The 18,344-nt window shown below is 38.9% G+C and overlaps 1 protein-coding gene across 3 annotated transcripts in view; it reads right to left on the reverse strand.

Annotated features, from left to right (window-relative positions):
• Nucleotides 1-801: 801 nt before the first annotated feature.
• The window catches only part of SOS1 (SOS Ras/Rac guanine nucleotide exchange factor 1), a 142,862-nt gene continuing 125,319 nt past the window's right edge, over nucleotides 802-18,344 (reverse strand). For 2 of the 3 annotated variants that reach the window (XM_064572140.1, XM_045884465.3), the window contains 6 exons: nucleotides 12,623-12,795; nucleotides 12,286-12,402; nucleotides 10,777-11,041; nucleotides 5,119-5,163; nucleotides 3,275-3,393; nucleotides 802-2,388 (listed from right to left, as the gene is read on the reverse strand). In XM_064572140.1, coding sequence (XP_064428210.1) covers nucleotides 1,897-2,388; nucleotides 3,275-3,393; nucleotides 5,119-5,163; nucleotides 10,777-11,041; nucleotides 12,286-12,402; nucleotides 12,623-12,795 — 1,211 coding nt within the window. In that variant the 3' untranslated portion in view covers nucleotides 802-1,896. The remainder of the gene's footprint in view (nucleotides 2,389-3,274; nucleotides 3,394-5,118; nucleotides 5,164-10,776; nucleotides 11,042-12,285; nucleotides 12,403-12,622; nucleotides 12,796-18,344) is intronic. The other variant, XM_064572139.1, reaches the window with a different exon arrangement.

Here is an 18,344-nt window from a genome sequence, read left to right on the forward strand (position 1 = left end):
TTAAACAAAAAAGGGCTCAACTCTAACAAATAAATAACAAAGGATATGATAGGATGGATTGCTTAATGATGATGCAATCAACATTCTGGTCTCAAAGGACTATATACTGTACTACTGGGATGTACATTTAATGCTCTAATAAATATCACAGGAAATTATTAAAGTACTAGTTTCCACCATGGTGCAGCACGTCTACAGATGTCTCTAATGGCATGGTTAACAGAACTGCTGAGATGTCGCTTCATTATTGTGAGGACACATGCAGATACTGATGGACTGATGACTCTCTAATGATGGAATACTACACATTGCACAGACATTGTAGTGGAGATTAATAAAACTTTTTCTCTTTGACAAGTTGCATGCATTTCAGTCACGGTATTGGTTAGACTCCGAAGATCAGTACATAGGTTTAATGAATAATCTGTATTATGATACTAATGATGTAGGCAGATGTTCTATTATGAATAGTTTTGATAGAGCAAAGACCTCAAGCAAGGTAGAATGTTTAATATAAACTAACAAACTGTATACACGTTGCCTAGGAAATTAAAAAACTTCCAAAGTTCTGCTTAAAAGATACCCATCCTATTCTAACCCAATTTTTTCCTACATGCCAAACTGTAACTTTAGATCATTCTTTAAGATGAATACATACATCCAGAACTAGAAACCAAGGCGTACCACAATACGTGCTTTTATGCTTAGTGTTTGCATGTGTGTGTGTGTGTGCGCTTCAACTGAAAGAAATAAGAATCAACCATTTTCTCCATATAATAATTTAATATATGCCAGCCAAACAAAGTATTTGTATCTTTATTCAATTAAATTAAAACAGACCATAACATTCACTATATACACATGATTTCGGCAATGCAAGGTAATTCTAGATACGCTGATTACTCAACTATCAGTAAAACGTGACCGTGTCAGCGACGCCCAGCAAGCGCTCCTTTTCACACCGGGTGACTGCGTTTCCGGAGTCTGGGCGGAGGGACAGCTATGGGCCATGACACGGATTATCAGTAAACTTTTGTGGGAGAAGGGGGGAAAGTAACAACCTAGCACAGATTAACAGTCTCCTAAGTGTAAATCGTATACTTGACAGTTACATTTTTAAAAAAGTTCTTGTCACCTTAATGACACACAGCTTCTCTCGTTTGAAGGCAATACCACCACGTTTTGTTTGTGTAGGGGGGGTGGGGGAATGCTCTTAAAATCAGTATAATTACTCCTAAAAACAAAAAAGAAAGAAAGAAAGAAAGAAAACAAGAACGAAAAGAACAAAAAGACCACAAGTACCTCTTTGGTGCAGCCTCGGTACCCATCCCTTCACTGTGACAGTCTGGAAACAGGGCGGCCGCAGTGCTGGGCCCGGGCTCCAGAGCTCAGGCGCCACAGCCGCTCCTCACGGGCCTCGGAACGACTTCTAAGAAAATATTTTAAAGTAGGACGAGTAAAAGCAAAGGAAAACAAAGGAGATATGAAGATCCCTGTTTAAGATTTCTTTTTAAAAAGTGCATATTTTGAATTACAAGAGCTGTCATCATGTGGGCCTGCTGGACACTGGACTGTGTTTTCCATCCCTTTAATGATCAAGATCACTTCACAAAAAGGGGACTCCTGCCTCTTGGCTGGAAGAAGTCCCTCTCCTCGATCTTCAGGTGCAATCAGTTGTCCAACTCCTCTAGATCGGTCTTCCCAGATTCGAAACGAATACCATTTTCACGTATAATTACGTCTTGGGTAAGGTTCGTTGTCTTACGCTGCATCCTGAAGTAGAGTCGGTAGTGTTGGGAGCTGTCGTTTCAACCCCCCCACGCCGGCTCGCTCAGTGCGCCCATCGCCAGCACTGGGTCTGCGGCCAGCAAAACGTCCGTCCTGGAACAGAGCGACTCAGGAGGAGTGGGCGTTCTCCAACAGCGGTGGTCCATCTCTGTGCATGGATGGGTGCGTGTGCTCCCTTTTATAAGTTTTTGGAGGGAGTTTAGGGATATGTTGAGAAGTGCTTTGTCGTGGAGGAACAGGCGGCCCAGTGATGGAAGGAAGGTCCACTTCTTGTGTCAATGGTGGCGACGGCAGATGCCTTCTTGTGCCATGGGGAGACGGTGTTTGAGGAGGAGGTGGTGTAAAAGGGGAAGGGCTGTTTGGGAAGAAGGCATTGCCATGATCGCTTTTTTTGCCCAAAGGGGGAGGCTGGAGATGTAGCGGGGAGCTGGAGAAAACATCAGGTGTCCTCACAGGTTCTCGCGGTGGTAATAAGGGAGGGCTCTCAGGAGGGTCTGATATAGAGGTCCGGTCTGATATTGAGTATCGTGGTGAATAGGCTTTGGATGTGGGCTGCCTAGGAGGAATCGCTGGGGGGCTGTCCAAATGCTTAGACATAATCTAACACAAATGAGAAAAAGAATAAAACACAAATTTATTAGCAATTTATGTAGTACTGTGAACACGTTAAGAATTAAGTTGGGGTTTTCAAACACACTATTGGTAGGGCCCTAGGTGTGGATCAGGGAGTTTTGCCGTATGTTTTAAATGGGGGATTATGCCCATTTATTAGATTTTTTTTTCTAAGTTTTTATTTTTCTCAGAATTTTGTTGTTTGCTACTGCTTACCTATCAGTCAACCTAATGTAAAATCATTTGTGACTTAACATAAGTTCATCTTATAATTTTAAACTTACTATATTAACATTTTATGATGTTCTGCAAAGTGTCTTGACTTGTCCAGGTGCTCTGCTCTCCGCACACTCAGAACCACTAAATCAAGTTAACGGTTGACAAAGAAAGAAGCTTAAACAAGTGGAAAAAATGGCTATTATAAGCCTTTAAGGTCTCTTCCAACCCAGAACTGTCGTGCAAATCCCATTTAAAAGCATGTCAGATTTACTATTAAGGGCTCAGATAGGTAATGTTTAAGTTTTACTTAAAATGTGCTTTCGTATAAAGCTTCACACTTCGCTTCTTTCTCTTTCTCTGTATAGTCTCTGCTTGAGACATTCTTCTTTACAGATTAAACTTGTTTATTCCTTGACAGGACCCATAATTTAGATTTATAAGGGTTTTGAAAATATACCAAAAAAACTACGTTCAGAAGAAAGGAAATAAACATTACTTCAGGGTAAATCCATATCTAGTCCTCGTCTATACTCTGTTAGACTCAGCTACCCTGAAGTGTTAGCCTAATCCTGTGGGAACTAAACTAGACACGGGGGCATGATTATAATGTAACCGTAATGACTCCACTGTCCGGATGACAGGACTCCCTACTTACCTTAGACGGCGAAGATTCGGCGGGGGCAGATTCCGGCCGTCTTCGTGGAGGAACAGGAGGGGGGAGGGGCACTTCATCAGTGCCCTTGGTTAAACTTATAGACGATACTGAAGCAGATCCTGTAGGATGTTACATTTTTTTAAAAAGTTCACAGGAATTTTATTTCATCTATTAATCCTGAAAAGGCTTAGCTGGAAAGTGCTTATATTTATTAAAAGAAACGTACAGAATTATCAAAAGCAGTTCAATAAACCAATACACAACAGTATTTCCTTGATTAAAGCAAACTGCTATAAAAGCATGCAGAAATTTCTTAGCAGAATTTTCAGGAAAAAAAAAAAAACCTGCCTAAGATATTCGTTATTTTGCTTCTTGAACAAAATAACATTCCCACTGTTAATCTATTACTGGAATTTTTTTATTTGGATATGATTCTCAGGTATCTGGGAGAAACAGCAAACTACTAAAAACTTTTGGAATGGTAATTTTGTTAAGCTTTTGTGATGGGCTCATTTTCTTTCTCTGACTTTATTAGTATAGAATTTCCCTGCCCTTACTGGATAGTCCTTGGGATTAGTTTCTGATCTTAACGGCTCTCCCCAGGTAGTCTCTCGAAGGATGCCAGGGAGAGAATCTCATGTCCAGGGGAGGGGTCTCTCCTCACTTTGCTTAGGTATAGACTGGCTCCTTGGCGGGTGAGCAAAATCAGGTTCATCATACTCTAACCCAAAAATTTTAATTGTGATGGAGCTATTTAAGATGACGGAGGCAGCCCTGATAAAAACAGAAATTACACTAGAATCTAGTGAACCCGATTTAAGAATAAGTTGATGAACTGGCACAAAAAAGGTAAGTAAAGTTTCTAATCAGAACTTATCCTATAGACATTTATGATGACAAGGGCATAATATAGGCATAAAGTAATTACATTATTTAAAGACAACATTTATGTAAGTTGTTAGTTTATGCGCAGTATAAAAAAGATATGAAAAAATACATAGATGATCATTCAGAATTATACTTGGCAGGTTCTTGTTTTCCTTTAAGTATCAACAGCTTTTATTTTGTCAATTAGAAGTTATAACAATATAGAACTTAAAGAGTATTTTGTGTACTGATACTCAAATGAGCAGCATTTGGATCACCTACCTTTTTTCTTAAGAGACTACATAGTAAATTAATTTAGCTTATAACTCATGTTTTCCATCATATACATTTTGAAATCATTTGTATGAAGGACAGCAAAACCACTAATCTATTAGCTTAAAACTTATGGAATCATTTGGTGAATTGTTAGTTGACTTTAAAAATAAAAGCAAACGTCTACAGTGGAACTTTATTTTGCTCAACAGTGATGACTATTTAGGCCATATAAGTTAAGTGGTTACAGTGATAAGACAGTTCTTCTAAAGTCAAGTAACAGTCATTTGCCTAGAGTCTGTGCCATCGCCAGGCTAAATGTATCTGGTGGTTTGGATACCGCGGTAGCTGCTAGCATTCCCACAGGCGCATGCATGCTCTTGCTGGTTTCTTTTTAAAGTTGAGCATTAAAATATATTTAGAACTCTATAGTTGGAAAAGAGAAATGGTTAAATGTGGAAGTCACCCATATAATGTTCTTTTGAAAGAGAAAACAGGTTTTACAAAAAGCATGAAAAGTGTCTAAGTTGAAGCAAATCATGTCTGATCAGAAGACAGCCCAAGTGAAGCCCTGACGTCTACGACGTTGCAAGCAAGGGACCAAGGCTGCCAGGCCCAAGAAGAGTTTTAGCAGGGAAGAGGACACTTGGTTTAATTTTTAAAGCCAAAGCAAGAATTAGGAGTCTTAAACCAAATATACTAACTTGGGCCATGGGGCAGTGAAACTTGGATAAAGATGGTATCGCTGCCTGTGAAAGGAAACAAGAAAGAGTAGATTGTTTTTCTTTCATTGATAAATTCAACTCATCTGTAAAAATGCATTTATGATAAAAATGTCATTTTTGTCATTCTAATTGTAAAGAATGGTACAACAGTCTTTAGTAAAAGCACATGACTTCTTACTTTTGAGAAAAATAAAGAACTAAATTGAGCTAATATACTGGGAATTTTGAAGATTTTCTTTTAGATTCACTACCTGATGTCATAATAAGTAAATGAAAAGCATTCATGGGAAAACTAAAATATCCTCTATTAGTGGAAGACTTTAAACAAAAAAATGTCTAAACCCAATTCAAGCCAAGAATTCAGCGGGACATAGAGAAATATGTCATTTAGTAAAGGTTATTTTGAAAACTCAAATGTGTGAAATAAGTAGTAAATGATGAATTTATGTTATGTCAATTGAAAAATAAAAGGGAATTTCTTACTAATATTATTATTATATACTTTTCAAAATATTCTTACAGCGTATATTCTTGGCGCAAAATAGTTACAGCTTTGGCTACTACAAAACAAGCCTGAGAGTGATAGAGCCTTTTCCTTCCATATTCTTGAACACTTAAATCAATAAATATCTGGCGCTTAGACACATTTTATACTGGAAACTCCCTGACAAATCTAGAATGTTTAATTTCAACAGTATTAATTCTTCTAAGAAAAAGAACTGAAAGCCCTATAGGCCAAAGCCCCAAGAGCATTAAAGGAGAAAACTGAGACTAGAGGCTAAGTGATCTGTACTGGTTCTAAGTCAACAGAGTTGCTGATGTGACCCTGCTTCCTATTACACAGACTGAAGCGGTAATATCCAAGAGACAAAAATAATTCCTGTAGCACTAGTCTGAGCTGACTTTTCAAAAAAATTCAGGTTCCTCTCTCTCTTTTTGCACAACAGACCATCACTCAGTTTGGACCACTGTTTTTTTCTAGTTGCTTTGGTCAGAACAAGGATAATTTTATGTTCCAGGTGCAGTTGGCAAGACTATTAATGTGACTGCTATTTATATAGATACACATAGCCCCAATTTCCAGCAATCTATCCCATTAATCTCCTTTCCTTATGCATTGGTACTTATATGGAGGCCATGGTCACCATGGGTAGCAATCCAGCTAATTCTACTAAGTTATCTCTCAGAAGATTAAAATTGATTTTTATACTCCTTGATAGTAAATGAAGCTGTTACTCTGTCAATGATTCACTCCACTATTTATTAGGCATCTATGATGGAACAAGGGTTAAAGGGGTATTTACCTCTAGCGCTTACCTACTTAGGTTTTTTTTCCACTTTTCTTGGAAAGGAAATAAATATGCCTCCTGGAGATTAGCCTCAAGAACATGCTAGTACACTTAGTATAATATGGGAATAAAATAAAAACACAAAGCTTATGACACCTACAAACTGCAGGCTTTTAGAAAGACTTGTTATCCCAGGGCACCTGGGTGGCTCAGTTGGTTAAGTGACTGCCTTCGGCTCATGTCATGATCCTGGAGTCCCTGGATCGAGTCCCACCTCGGGCTCCCTGCTCAGCAGGGAGTCTGCTTCTCCTGACCCTCCTCCCTCTCATGCTCTCTGTCTCTCATTGTCTCTCTCACAAATAAATAAAATCTTAAAAAATAAATAAATAAATAAATAAAAACACAAAGCTTATGACAGCTACAAACTGCAGGCTTTTAGAAAGACTTGTTATCCCTACGCATATACACCTGTACATACACAGACTTGGCTTTGATCGTCTTTATATGTATGGCACAGGCTTAGATTTGTGTGTTTGGTAAGTTAAGGGCACTTTTCTGATTTGTCATTTTAAATGAATTTCTTGGCCTCTAATTAAGAACTATATACCAGAAATTCTATACTAGCTAGGTAGTGAACAAATTTACTGATAAGGACTTAGGAGTGAAGCCCAATTAATTAAAAAAGTAGTACTAATTTGTTAGGTATAAAGCCCGGACAAAAGATCAGTGGTTCTCAATCTTGGCTACGCATTTCAATCCCTCTGGAAAGCTTTAAAAAAAAAAAATAAATAAAATACTGGTTCTTAGTGTCCGTACCAGTCTAATTGAAGTGTGGGCGGGGCATATGGGTAGCTGGTTGTTTTTTTAAGCTTCCCAGGGGATCATACTGTATAGTCAGGATTGAAACCCTGTTGAAGATACTTTCCAATTTATAACAGTCATTCTTGAAAATAGGAACAGGCCTTTTCCTATAGAAAAAAATTCTATAAATCACGAATAACTTCTTAAACTCACAAAAGCCTGTTAAATGCAAATATACCTGAGATTAGAAACTAAGCATCTACAACAATCTTCTATGAAGAAAAGCCTTGCATTCTAGCTTGAAATGCTTGGCATACATCTTTTCTGGTCAAAGCTTCCTCTCCTGAGGGCTAGAGCCGAAGTTCATGGGCAGCACAAGACCAGGTGGGACCTCTGGCTCCCTTTCGTGACCTGGCAATCTTCAAACAGGAAGGCATGTAGAGCACTTCTTCCTCCTCTCCACCTTGTGATGGCAGCAGAAACAAAACAGCAAGCTGGGTGGTCTCTCCCCTCGTCATGGTGACTGTCTTCACCACCTCAAAGGTGGAGCTGGCCAGGGCAAGGTGTGGAGCAGGGCTGAGTGGGAGGAGGGTCTATGTAGCAACACTAAGGGGTTGGCCAGTTTCCTTACCTCTGTCCTCACCACAAAGCTTCCCATGACCACTCTTGCCCATTCTGTGGTCACCTTTGTGTAAACTTCCACAGCACTGTGTCTTCACCACTTATTTAGCATTTTGCTGAGCCCTTATGTATCTTCTCTGGTAAAGCTTGCAATCTTACTGAGAGTGAAAAATAAACATAGTACAAAGAGAATCATGGCATTTAACAATGGTTAAAGCACCGAACTATGATTTTCTTTGTACTACGATTATTTTTCATCTCTCAGTAAGATTATGAGCTTTACCAGAGAAGATGTGATGTATAAGTGCTTGGCAAGGAATGAGATATGCAACAGATACTGGCTGATTAATTAATTATGGTTTTAAAGTAAACTGTTTTGAAAGACAAAACTATAAGAAGCAAAAAAGCACTATTATAAGTGATCAAAAATCGAACTTTGCCTTTTGAAAAACTTAGGCAATGGAATTTTCTGCTGTTTTGTATTGAGTGGAGTATGTTCAGATGATGTAAGAATGTAGGCCCAGCAGCGCTTTCCTGACAGGCTCTGAGGACGTAGGAACTCTCACTGGGCAACACAGTGGGCAAGCTGGGAGCTCTGGTGACCCCCACAGTCCTAGCAGGTCTGTTAAGCAGAGGTGGGGTCATCAGCAACTGAGGACCTTGACGACACAAAGGCCATGGGTAAGTTTTAAGGGACTGAGCATACAGATGGTTTTATATTATGCTGGCTTCTCTGATTTCAAAATCAGTTATTTTCAGTATTTACTAAGAGCAAAGGGAACAGTAACAGGAATTTTCTTTATCACAAAGAAAGCGAAATTGAGAAAACCCTCCAAGCTAAGCTTGCAAAGCCTAACTTCTGGAACAGTGGTTTCTCCACCTTCCAGCTGTTAAATACTGTTCCCCTGCCACGTAGGGACAGGGCACTGCATCCAGAATGATTCCTTCTTCCCTCTGTGACTAACTGCTTTAAAGATTCAGCACTAGTAGGCAATGTTAATGTGCTTATCTCCTGTTTTTCCCACCTCTTCCATTTTTAGCTACTTTTTAAACTGAGAGAAGTACAATTTGCAATTGATAGCTTTCATGTGATTTCAATAATTTATTTATGCGGGAATCTTTATAATATAGACCACAGCTATCTGCACTAAGGAAAAAAAACCCTGCAAACAGTTAAATAGGTCAGAATTAATAATGATTTTAGGTTGGGTATACTGCAAAAAGTGCTGGTTTTATTACTTAATTTTAGAGGGTTTATGAATTGGGGAAAATAAGTGGAATTTTTTTTTTTTTACCTGGTGTTTACTTGAACTTACCAAAAATATCTGGTAGCTTAATATGTATATAACGTGACCCCATAATCCCCAGTAGCCAAATAAAGCCAAGATGTAGTAATTCTCAAAACAAACACACTTTAGGTGGTAAAAAGACAAGACAAACTGCTGGGTAACTATGAATGTATGTACAACACAGGAATAAATAAATAGGATTCTGGACCAAATCTCAAAATAATACACCTCCAAAAATAATTTTAAGTCAATTTTTGTTAAAAAGTTAGATTGTCTGAGTTGGAAGAAACCTTAAAAATCTAGCTGGATCCCCAGAAGGCACAGAAAGTCTTTTATCTAAAATCAGAAAGTTCACTAGCAGACTGAGATCCCAAACCGGATTCCTAACTCCTAGGTCACCCGCTTCTCGACCTCCTTCCCCACAGTAACGACATGCTGTCTCTCAGGATTGGATTCTGTTCTGTCAGATAGCAGCATAGGATTTGATCTGCACACTGAGCTTAGACAGCCAATGGGAAGAGCACGTGGAAGTGGCTGAGAGGGGTAAAGGTGATGGGATTCAAGTTTTGATTTAATACTGAACAAACGGAAAGAGGTCGTGTGTTCTTAGAGCTCTAAAGCTCCACGTGGAATTGACTAGAAAATGAGTGGAAGCAGGGTGACCTACATATCAAAGGCAGCCTCTTCAAAGGGCTGGAGCTGAGCTGTAGTGTTTGGAAGTCACTAGCCATATGTGGATTGATAAGCACGTGAATGTGGCTAGTCTGAGTTGAGGTGTGCTGTAAGTGTGAAATGCATACTGGATTTTGATGATTTAGAACAAAAAAGAGAATGCCAAATAGCTCAATAAATTTTTGTCTTGAGTTCATGTTGCAATGATAATATTGCAATTTAACACACTAAGTTAAATAAAATATATTATTAAAATTAATTTCACCTAATTCTTTTTGCTTTTCTAAACGTGGCTGTAGAACACTTAAAGTACACATGTGGCTCACATTATATTTCTACTAGACAGCCCTGATCTAGAAATAAGAAAGGAAGGAGGAACAGTATGCAGTCTGTGAGATCTGTATGGCTGGGCTTGAACAAGCACAGGCGGTGTATTAGCGGGCGCTATGCAGCAATCCCCCAGGTGGTATAGACCAAGAAAGGGTTAAGTAGGAGTTTAAACTGGATACTTGCTGCGAAACTTGAAGCCTACAGAGTTTGGTGGAAAGGCAACGATGTACTGAGCAGTATTCAAATATAGTAATTCTGGGGGCAGCTAATTTGAAGCACCTGACAATCCTTGCAGATTTGAGGAGTTCTCTTTGTTTCCTCTAGGTAAGAGGAACGCACGTTAAATTCACCCGTTGAAAACAAATGCGCAAATCAAGTTTAAATTACCAATTTCGTCCCCAGGCCTTGTGGTAAAGTATAATAAATTTAAAGAGAGCTATTCCAACAGGTTTTTAAAAATCGTTAAGTTGCTGGAGTTTAGAATTTGCTTTATATTTTTATAATAATATCTTTTGAAATGGTATTTGTCTACAAATTCACAAAAAATAAAAAAGTTATACAGATTCTTTTTCACCTCTAGCACATATAATAAATACTAGCAATTACTTTAAAGCACTTAAAATGTTAGCACCTACTTGAGTGAAAAGGGCTCGAATGATCGGAATCAAAAACGCTGCAAACATCTGTGGTACTAGAAGCACCAGAAGCAGGAGGAGGTGTTAACGGTGTTCTTGGAGAGTTTGGTGCAGATGCCGTACTTTCTGTTTCACTTTCAGGGATCCTACTATAACTAATTTTCCTTGGCTCCTGCTGCAGAGGTGTGGGATGTCTCATGGTACCTGGTCTTGGGTTTGATGGACGAACACCAGGAGATTTTAGGGGATAGCTATATTTTTTTGGCTGTAGACATATCAAAAGAAACACAATATTTACAACACCATAACAGAAAGGAAGGTTTTTCTTTATATGCCTGGTAAAACTCAGCTAATACCTAGGAAAACCATAAAAACCATAAACCATTACTAAAGAAGTTATATAATGATTAAAATCAAAGTGCCCAAGTTAAAATATTAACATCCCATTTCCATAAAGCCTTGGCTATCTAAAATATTAGGCAATGAATTTCTTTAAATAGCTGAGTCTTAGTCCTAAAAATACCAGAGTATTTATCTTAATATTTTTGAATGAAATCTTTCTAAGATATGCTGTAAATTTCTCTGGTTTTTTAAACAGACCTTGTTGAACTAATTTAACCTTGCTGGAAAAGCCAGGATCATTATTATGAACGATGATACCTTACGATGCTGTAATACTGTGATGTTGGAATCGTTTGAGCTATTTACAAATGCATTAAATTGCTTCAGTTTTCATCTGTGTGTGTGTATATTAGTTTTATGAAATTTTCTTTGGAGCAAGACTATATAGCTATGTCTAATTCGCTGTTTTTAGTCCATCTTTTAAAAAACCATTTTATGCCTTGAGAAATTTTCTTGGGAGGTAATTGCATAACCTTTAGTTCACAGATACTCTGAAATTTATCTTGGTTAGTTACTAAGGAAGCCATTTATATTTACTTCTTGATTTTTTACTTACTTTGTGAACAAGACCGATTATATTCAGACCAGTGAGGTGATGATACTGTACATAAAACTGGTCAGGCACGAAAAAACAAAGGAAATTTTACTTTCCCACCAAAAGTATCTTTAACCAAACTTGTTATTTTTATGACTAATGATTCATAGTTAAAAGTTTTCATAAGTCATTACCTTAGAAAAAAGTCATAAATGCATATGTTTATTACAAGTGAATTAGTATAAATTAATCAAATTTCCTGCCCTTAAAATAAATCTCAAATAACATTTTTGTTGAAAGAAAAACTTACATATTTGCCCAATTTCTTCATTTATCAGGATTTATTCAGATTAATAATAATGCTCACTTATTTGCAATCAAGTGGGATATTCCTGAGCATACTTATTAAGCATTTATTCATTACTTTTATCCATCACATGTACACTTCATCCCTGAATGCCCTCATGGAAAACTAATCTGTATAATACATATGGTAGTGAGGACATCACCAGACATAGATAACTGCAAAAAATATATAAATATGAAAGAAATAGAAATATGTGAATGCTTACAAATCTTGGGAGAGGTTTAGGATTTCGTGGTTCTATTTCTAGGGATTTGTTGAAAAGATAATCTGTAAATTCTTTTTCCATGCTATTTCCCATTGGATTCAAATTTTCAAAGAACCTCTAAAATAAACGCAATGAAATAAACAATTATTAGTATTAAATATTTTAAATGCAGTTTGAAATTCACAAAAGTAACTTAAGAAAACATTTAACAACATAAGAAAATCTGAGTTATTTTTAGCTTTATTTTCCTTTAGCTCCTCCATGAAATAAACCTGCCTTTCATCAGCTGGTTTATAAACTTAATTAGAAAGATGTATCCTCAAATAATTCAACTTACTTTGATATCTGATTCTACTCGTAAACAATAAGGCTGATTTTGGTACTGCTGGATCTCTCCTGTTATTTCTGCTACTTTCCTCCTTTTGCTAAAGTTTATAAGCTCTTTTCCATGCCTTTTTAGGACCTCAGGGTTGCCTTCTTCTGTTTTCAAGATATTAGTTAGATAAATTCCTAGAAGATATAATGAAATTATTTCAAGGATAAAAAAGGAACCAGCTAGTTCTTTTTGTCAGTAATTGTAGGCATATTACACTGTACTATCTCAATCACCATCACCAAAGATTTAAGGCACAGATTTCCATTTGATGAAAAAGTAGCTAACTAAATATCAAGAGAGATATTTTTATAAGTATCAAGTTCTTCTGTGACACTTGTTTTATAAATACAGGAGAAAAGGGGAGATCAAGTTTAACAAAATTTAAGAGCTTTATCAGGAGGAATAACCAATTTCCCATACCTCCAAACCCATATGGTATTTCACATAAGTCACTGATCTGTTAAAGGAACTTGAACATAACCCCTCACTTTAATAACACACATTTCTGGCCAAAGGGGAAAATGTTAAATTCATAGGATCATATTTTCTGCTTACTCAAAGGTTGTTAGGCTTTGTAAGTCAGAGGTAGAACTGTTTGGATAGGCTTACTTGTGGGAATGGGGAAGGATCTGCAAGCCTATCAAACACCGTATTGCATATAATTTATGTCTGTTCTGGTCTTCAGTACTTCTAGAATTAGTCGCAGTCTCCTAACTGAGGTCCTGTTTCCACATCACTACAGGCTGTGCACTGGAGGAGGAGAAGGACCCAAGTAACAGGCACTTTGGTTCTTTACACGGCCCTCTGGTGCCAGGAGCACCTTAGTTCCTTTCTGTTCTATCATAAAGGTTCTGGAGCCAACTCTGCTGCTTTCTACTTGTGTGGTCTTGTGCAAGTTGCTTAGCTTCTCTGTGCCTTGGTTTTCTCATCTGTAAAATGAGGATAGCAAGGTTGCTTTGAGAAATAAGTGAGTAAATTTACGTATATGCTTAGAATAGGGCCTGACGAAAGTAAACGCTTAGTTAGCTATGGCTCTGATTGTGGATGCTATCGTTGCTAGTCTTGGCCTATTCTCTTAAGCTTCTGCCTTTTCCCCTAAAGTACTGACTGATGCTTTGGGGAAAGAAAAGGGTGTGTGTGAATATCTGAGTTCATTCACCCAGTACACAAATACTGAGTCTCCACTGTATGCCCAGCACTGCATTAGGTACTGCAGATACGAGGATGAACAAGACACATAATCCCTGATCTCAAGGAGTTCAGAGCTTTGAATGTGGGCTACAGTCCAATTCGGTAAGTACTATATTAGTGGTCATGCATAAGATGCTAGCAGAGCACGAAGGCGTGCCTAACTCTGCCTTGGGCCGGTGGGAACAGAAAAAGCATCACAGATGAAGTGATGTTTACAGTAAACCTCAAGTAAGGGGTACGATGGAAGGGCATTCTAGGCAAAGCAGCAGTGCGTCCGAAGGCACTGGTTCATGACGAAGCCTGGCAGGCATCCTCTGAGGCGGACTGTTCCACGGTACGGCTGGAGCGGACGGGTCTGGGTTTGGGGGAGGCAGGGGGCAGGGTATGAGGACAGACACGGGCAAGGGGCTTGGTAGTCCTGATCCCCCAGCGCTACAGGCCATGCACTGGAGAAGGAGCAGAAGGAACAAAACAACACTTCCGTTCTGATCACAGTTCAGTGGCTCCCAAGGCTTTTGTGATAGAGGCATATTTTCAAATACTACAATATTTGGCCACATTCCTGAAAAGATTAAATGACTCAAACTCAGCGAACAAGTCAGCAATAATGAAACATGATAGACATCAATGCCTGTTTGCTTCTGAAAAGTATCCAGTTTTTAAGTATATTTGTTGGCTCTTTCTTAGCACCGAGGCTACTCTAGATTAGACACCCGTAAGACAAATGTACCATGTGTTCTCACATGCACAGGCTTTTCATCTGCCTGTCCCTTGGCTCTTTTACTTGCAGCCAGTTATATTCGCCACTACACTCTGTCACGTGATGCACTGAGCTCAGTGTTCAGTCTGACAGACATACCCGTACAGTACACATATCTCAGGGCAGTGGGACTCAACTGGTGGCCACACACTGGTGGCCCAACTGTGAAGGGTTTGTGGGTAGCAGCACCTGGATTGGATCATGAAGAGCCCCTTTTCAAAGAGCTTAATTTTTATTCATAATTAGGAGATTATTAGCCAATCTGCATTCTAGAAGGATTACTCTGTACTAGGAAGCCAGATGGGTTAGAAGGAGTTCAGATTAGAAGCCAGATGAGCAGTTAGCAGGATGAATGCAGTCCTGGTGAGCTGATGAGGGCTGTCCGAGGGTCTACAGGGATAGAGGGAAGTGTGCACGTCCTTAGGGACAGACTCCACAACTGCTTAACTGGTCTGGCAGAGGGCAGGGACGGGCTGGGTGGGAAGGAAGACTCGGCTCTGTGCCTGGCTGACTGACTGGGTGGTGGTGTAATGACTGCCGCTGGGAACAAGGAGGATAATCAATTATGGGATGTTGTAGCTGTTGAAAGTATACTTGAATGAAGTTGTAAAAATGCTTACAAGTAGCATTTTGGGAGAGCTCAGGATAGAATCTGGAAATTATTTTATGACATACTAATGGCTTGTTAAAAGGAGAACAAATGATCAAAGAGGTGGTATCCAAATTTTGTTGATTACACACAACCATCAGTAAAAAAACGTTTAAGCATGGCTCCTATATATATAGTTTCTGAGTTAGAAAAGTAGTACAAACGTACACACAGACCTGAGTATTATGTACTGTTGAACAGTAACCTAGCCTGCTCTGGTGACAGCTGTCTGGGGAAAGGGAGAGCAGGGCAGCACCACAAATAATGAAGCAGGGCAAGGTTTCACGTTGTTGCTGACGCCTTTTCCAGCCTTTCTAGGAAAAAGTGGCTGCTCAGGGTTCTGGGTTCATACTTCAACTGATACATTTCTGTGATGCAACATTACATCTACTACATGGTAATATAATTTATTTTTCTGCTCTTTCAAGAGAGCTTATTGAGGGTAAGACTGTGTTTTATTTGTCTCTTGATTCTTGACACCTAGCCCTGGGCTTGGCACGTAGAGGCATTCAACAATGTTTCTGAACGAATAAAAAGAAGCACATTATTTCAGAATAGAAGAGAAAGCATTTGAAGAATAGCTCAGGATGCAAGAGACATAGAGTCAATCCTAAAATGGCAGGGAACAAGAGTGGAGGGGAAGCAGACTGACAAGAAACAGAAGGAGGACACAAAACTAGAGCCGTATGAAAGGAAAGAGCAAAGCCAACACTACAGACTTGGGTGTTTGTGCAGAGAGGTGAGGCTCGGCTGAAGGAAGAATCTGCATCTTTTTACCTTAGAGGAAATGTCAGTATGCCTCTACATATATATCCCTTTACAGTGAGTAGAACACTTTGGTATATGGAGAAAAACTGAGATATAGACTCAGTTTGGGAAAGCCTCAGAAGGAGAAGTTGCCTGACTTTTATTCTGTAAATGGTGTAGTGCCAGCGAGAGACCTGAATGAGAATTCTGCAAGATGACAGAGGAAGTAAGTGTCAGATACCGTCCCTGACCCTCCCATGGGGGGGGGGGGGGACACATCCACAAAAACAGTCCCCAGAATTAAGGATAAGAATCTGGAAGGAGTTTCTACAAGCTACCACATAGACGAGCCAGAATTAGGAAGCAGCAGGAACATCTGGCTCTCCCCTCTGGTCAGAACCAGGAAAGGCTGTGTGGCTAATATCAGGAGCTGGGGGAACAACAAAGATCTCCCAGAGCAGGAGAACTGACCTTGAAACAGAAGAGAAGCAGAAACAGGCAGGAAGGCGGGCAGGTGGGCTGTCTGTACCTATCAAACTAGCTACATGTTTGTGTTCACTCACCAGATCACATGGCCGACCTTAAACACAATGGAATCATACTCTAAACACAGGTCTGAAACTTTTTTTCCCACTTAACATGTTACGAGGATCAGTTATGTTAGTTCGTATGTCTGCAAGAGAGTACTTCAGAGAGTTCAGTTTGTGTGAATAAATGCTCACCAATCAGGGTGACGGGGTAGTGGGGCCACACAGGGAGTTGGGGGAACAGGCCCTCAAGTTTCTTTTCACCTCTCACAGTGGTGACCTATCACAAGTAGTGTGACCATGAGCTCAGTGAGCACATGGAGGGACTATGTATTTTTCACTTTTTCTAAGCACCTGACATAGTCCCTGATATTTCACAGGTACTCAAGAAATATTTGACAGATTGAATGAAATGAGTATCAGGCCTACCCAGGTCCTTTCAAGGCTCCCTTGTATGAACTCGCACCATAGTCACCACACTTCAAATACATCAACTTTAATGCATCTGCTTCTTGATCCTCTTTTCGTAAACTATTTTTAAATTGTTTGTTAACTCCTTATCAAAATTATCTTTACACTCTTTCCTCTATGAACTGTGGAAGGTCTGTGCGTCTTCTGTACTGCCCAGACAGGTGTAACATTTCTAACTTACAAGATCTTATGTAAGATACATTCCATTTTAAAAATTAAATATGACTGAATCTGTACTTTTTTTTTTTTTTTAAGATTTTATTGATTTATTTAGAGAGAGAGAGGGAGAGAGCGAGCATGCGCTGGGTCGGGGGCAGGGCAGAGGGAGAAGCAGGTTCCCCAGTGAGCAGGGAGCCCAACACGGGGCTCGATCCCAGGACCCTGGGATCATAACCTGAGCCCAAGGAAGATGCTTAACTGACTGAGCCACCCAGGTGCCCCGAATCTGTACTTATATAACTTAAAAAAAAAAAAAAAAAAAAAAGTTTTACCAGAAAGAGAAAATAAACTCAATAATTTTACCAAGAATGTAGGTAGGGGGGCAAAAAGTTCTCAGGAAAAAAATAAATTAATAATGATAAAAAGTAATACATGATATAGAAAACAAAAGAAGAGAGTAATTACATTTAAGATTTTATCTTTTTGAAGTAAAAAGCAAAGTAAAACAAGTAAAAATAGAAATGGGAAAGATAGGGTGCCTGGGTGGCTCAGTTGGTTGGGCCACTGCCTTCGGCTCAGGTCATGATCCTGGAGTCCTGGGATCGAGTCCCGTGTCGGGCTCCCTGCTCAGCAGGGAGTCTGCTTCTCCCTCTGACCCTCCTCCCTCTCATGCTGTCTCTCATTCTCTCTCTTGCAAATAAATAAAATCTTAAAAAAAAAGAAATGGGAAAGATATATTGCAAATGGAACAATTTAAAAAGTGTTTTTGTAGATACAACTGACTACTAGTATTTTTAAAATAATGAAATGAGACAAGTGTGTAGCAGGAAATGGAAATAGAAAAAAATTAAGGAAGAAATTAAAATGTTACTAAAGAATTATATCCTACAAAAGATTCCAGGCCCAAATGGTTTTTCTGTTGGCCTACTTCAAAGTTTAAAGGCTAGATCATTTCATGATATTCCAGAATAGAGTAAGATGGAAAGCTACTGAACTCATGTTATGAAGTAAATGTAACTACGACAACAAAAGCTGATAAATAGAGCACAAAGAAAAATCACAGACCAATCTCGTTTATGTAGATGGATATAAAAATCCTAATAAAAATGATAATGAATAGAATTCATTTGTACACTTAAAAGATCAATCTACTATGAATAAATAAGGTTTAATATTAGT

This window comes from Mirounga angustirostris, unplaced genomic scaffold (genome assembly GCF_029215605.1).
Source record: "Mirounga angustirostris isolate CCGP_5_RB_7025 unplaced genomic scaffold, mMirAng1.0.hap1 SCAF_10, whole genome shotgun sequence".
NCBI classification, from domain to species: Eukaryota; Metazoa; Chordata; class Mammalia; order Carnivora; family Phocidae; genus Mirounga; species Mirounga angustirostris.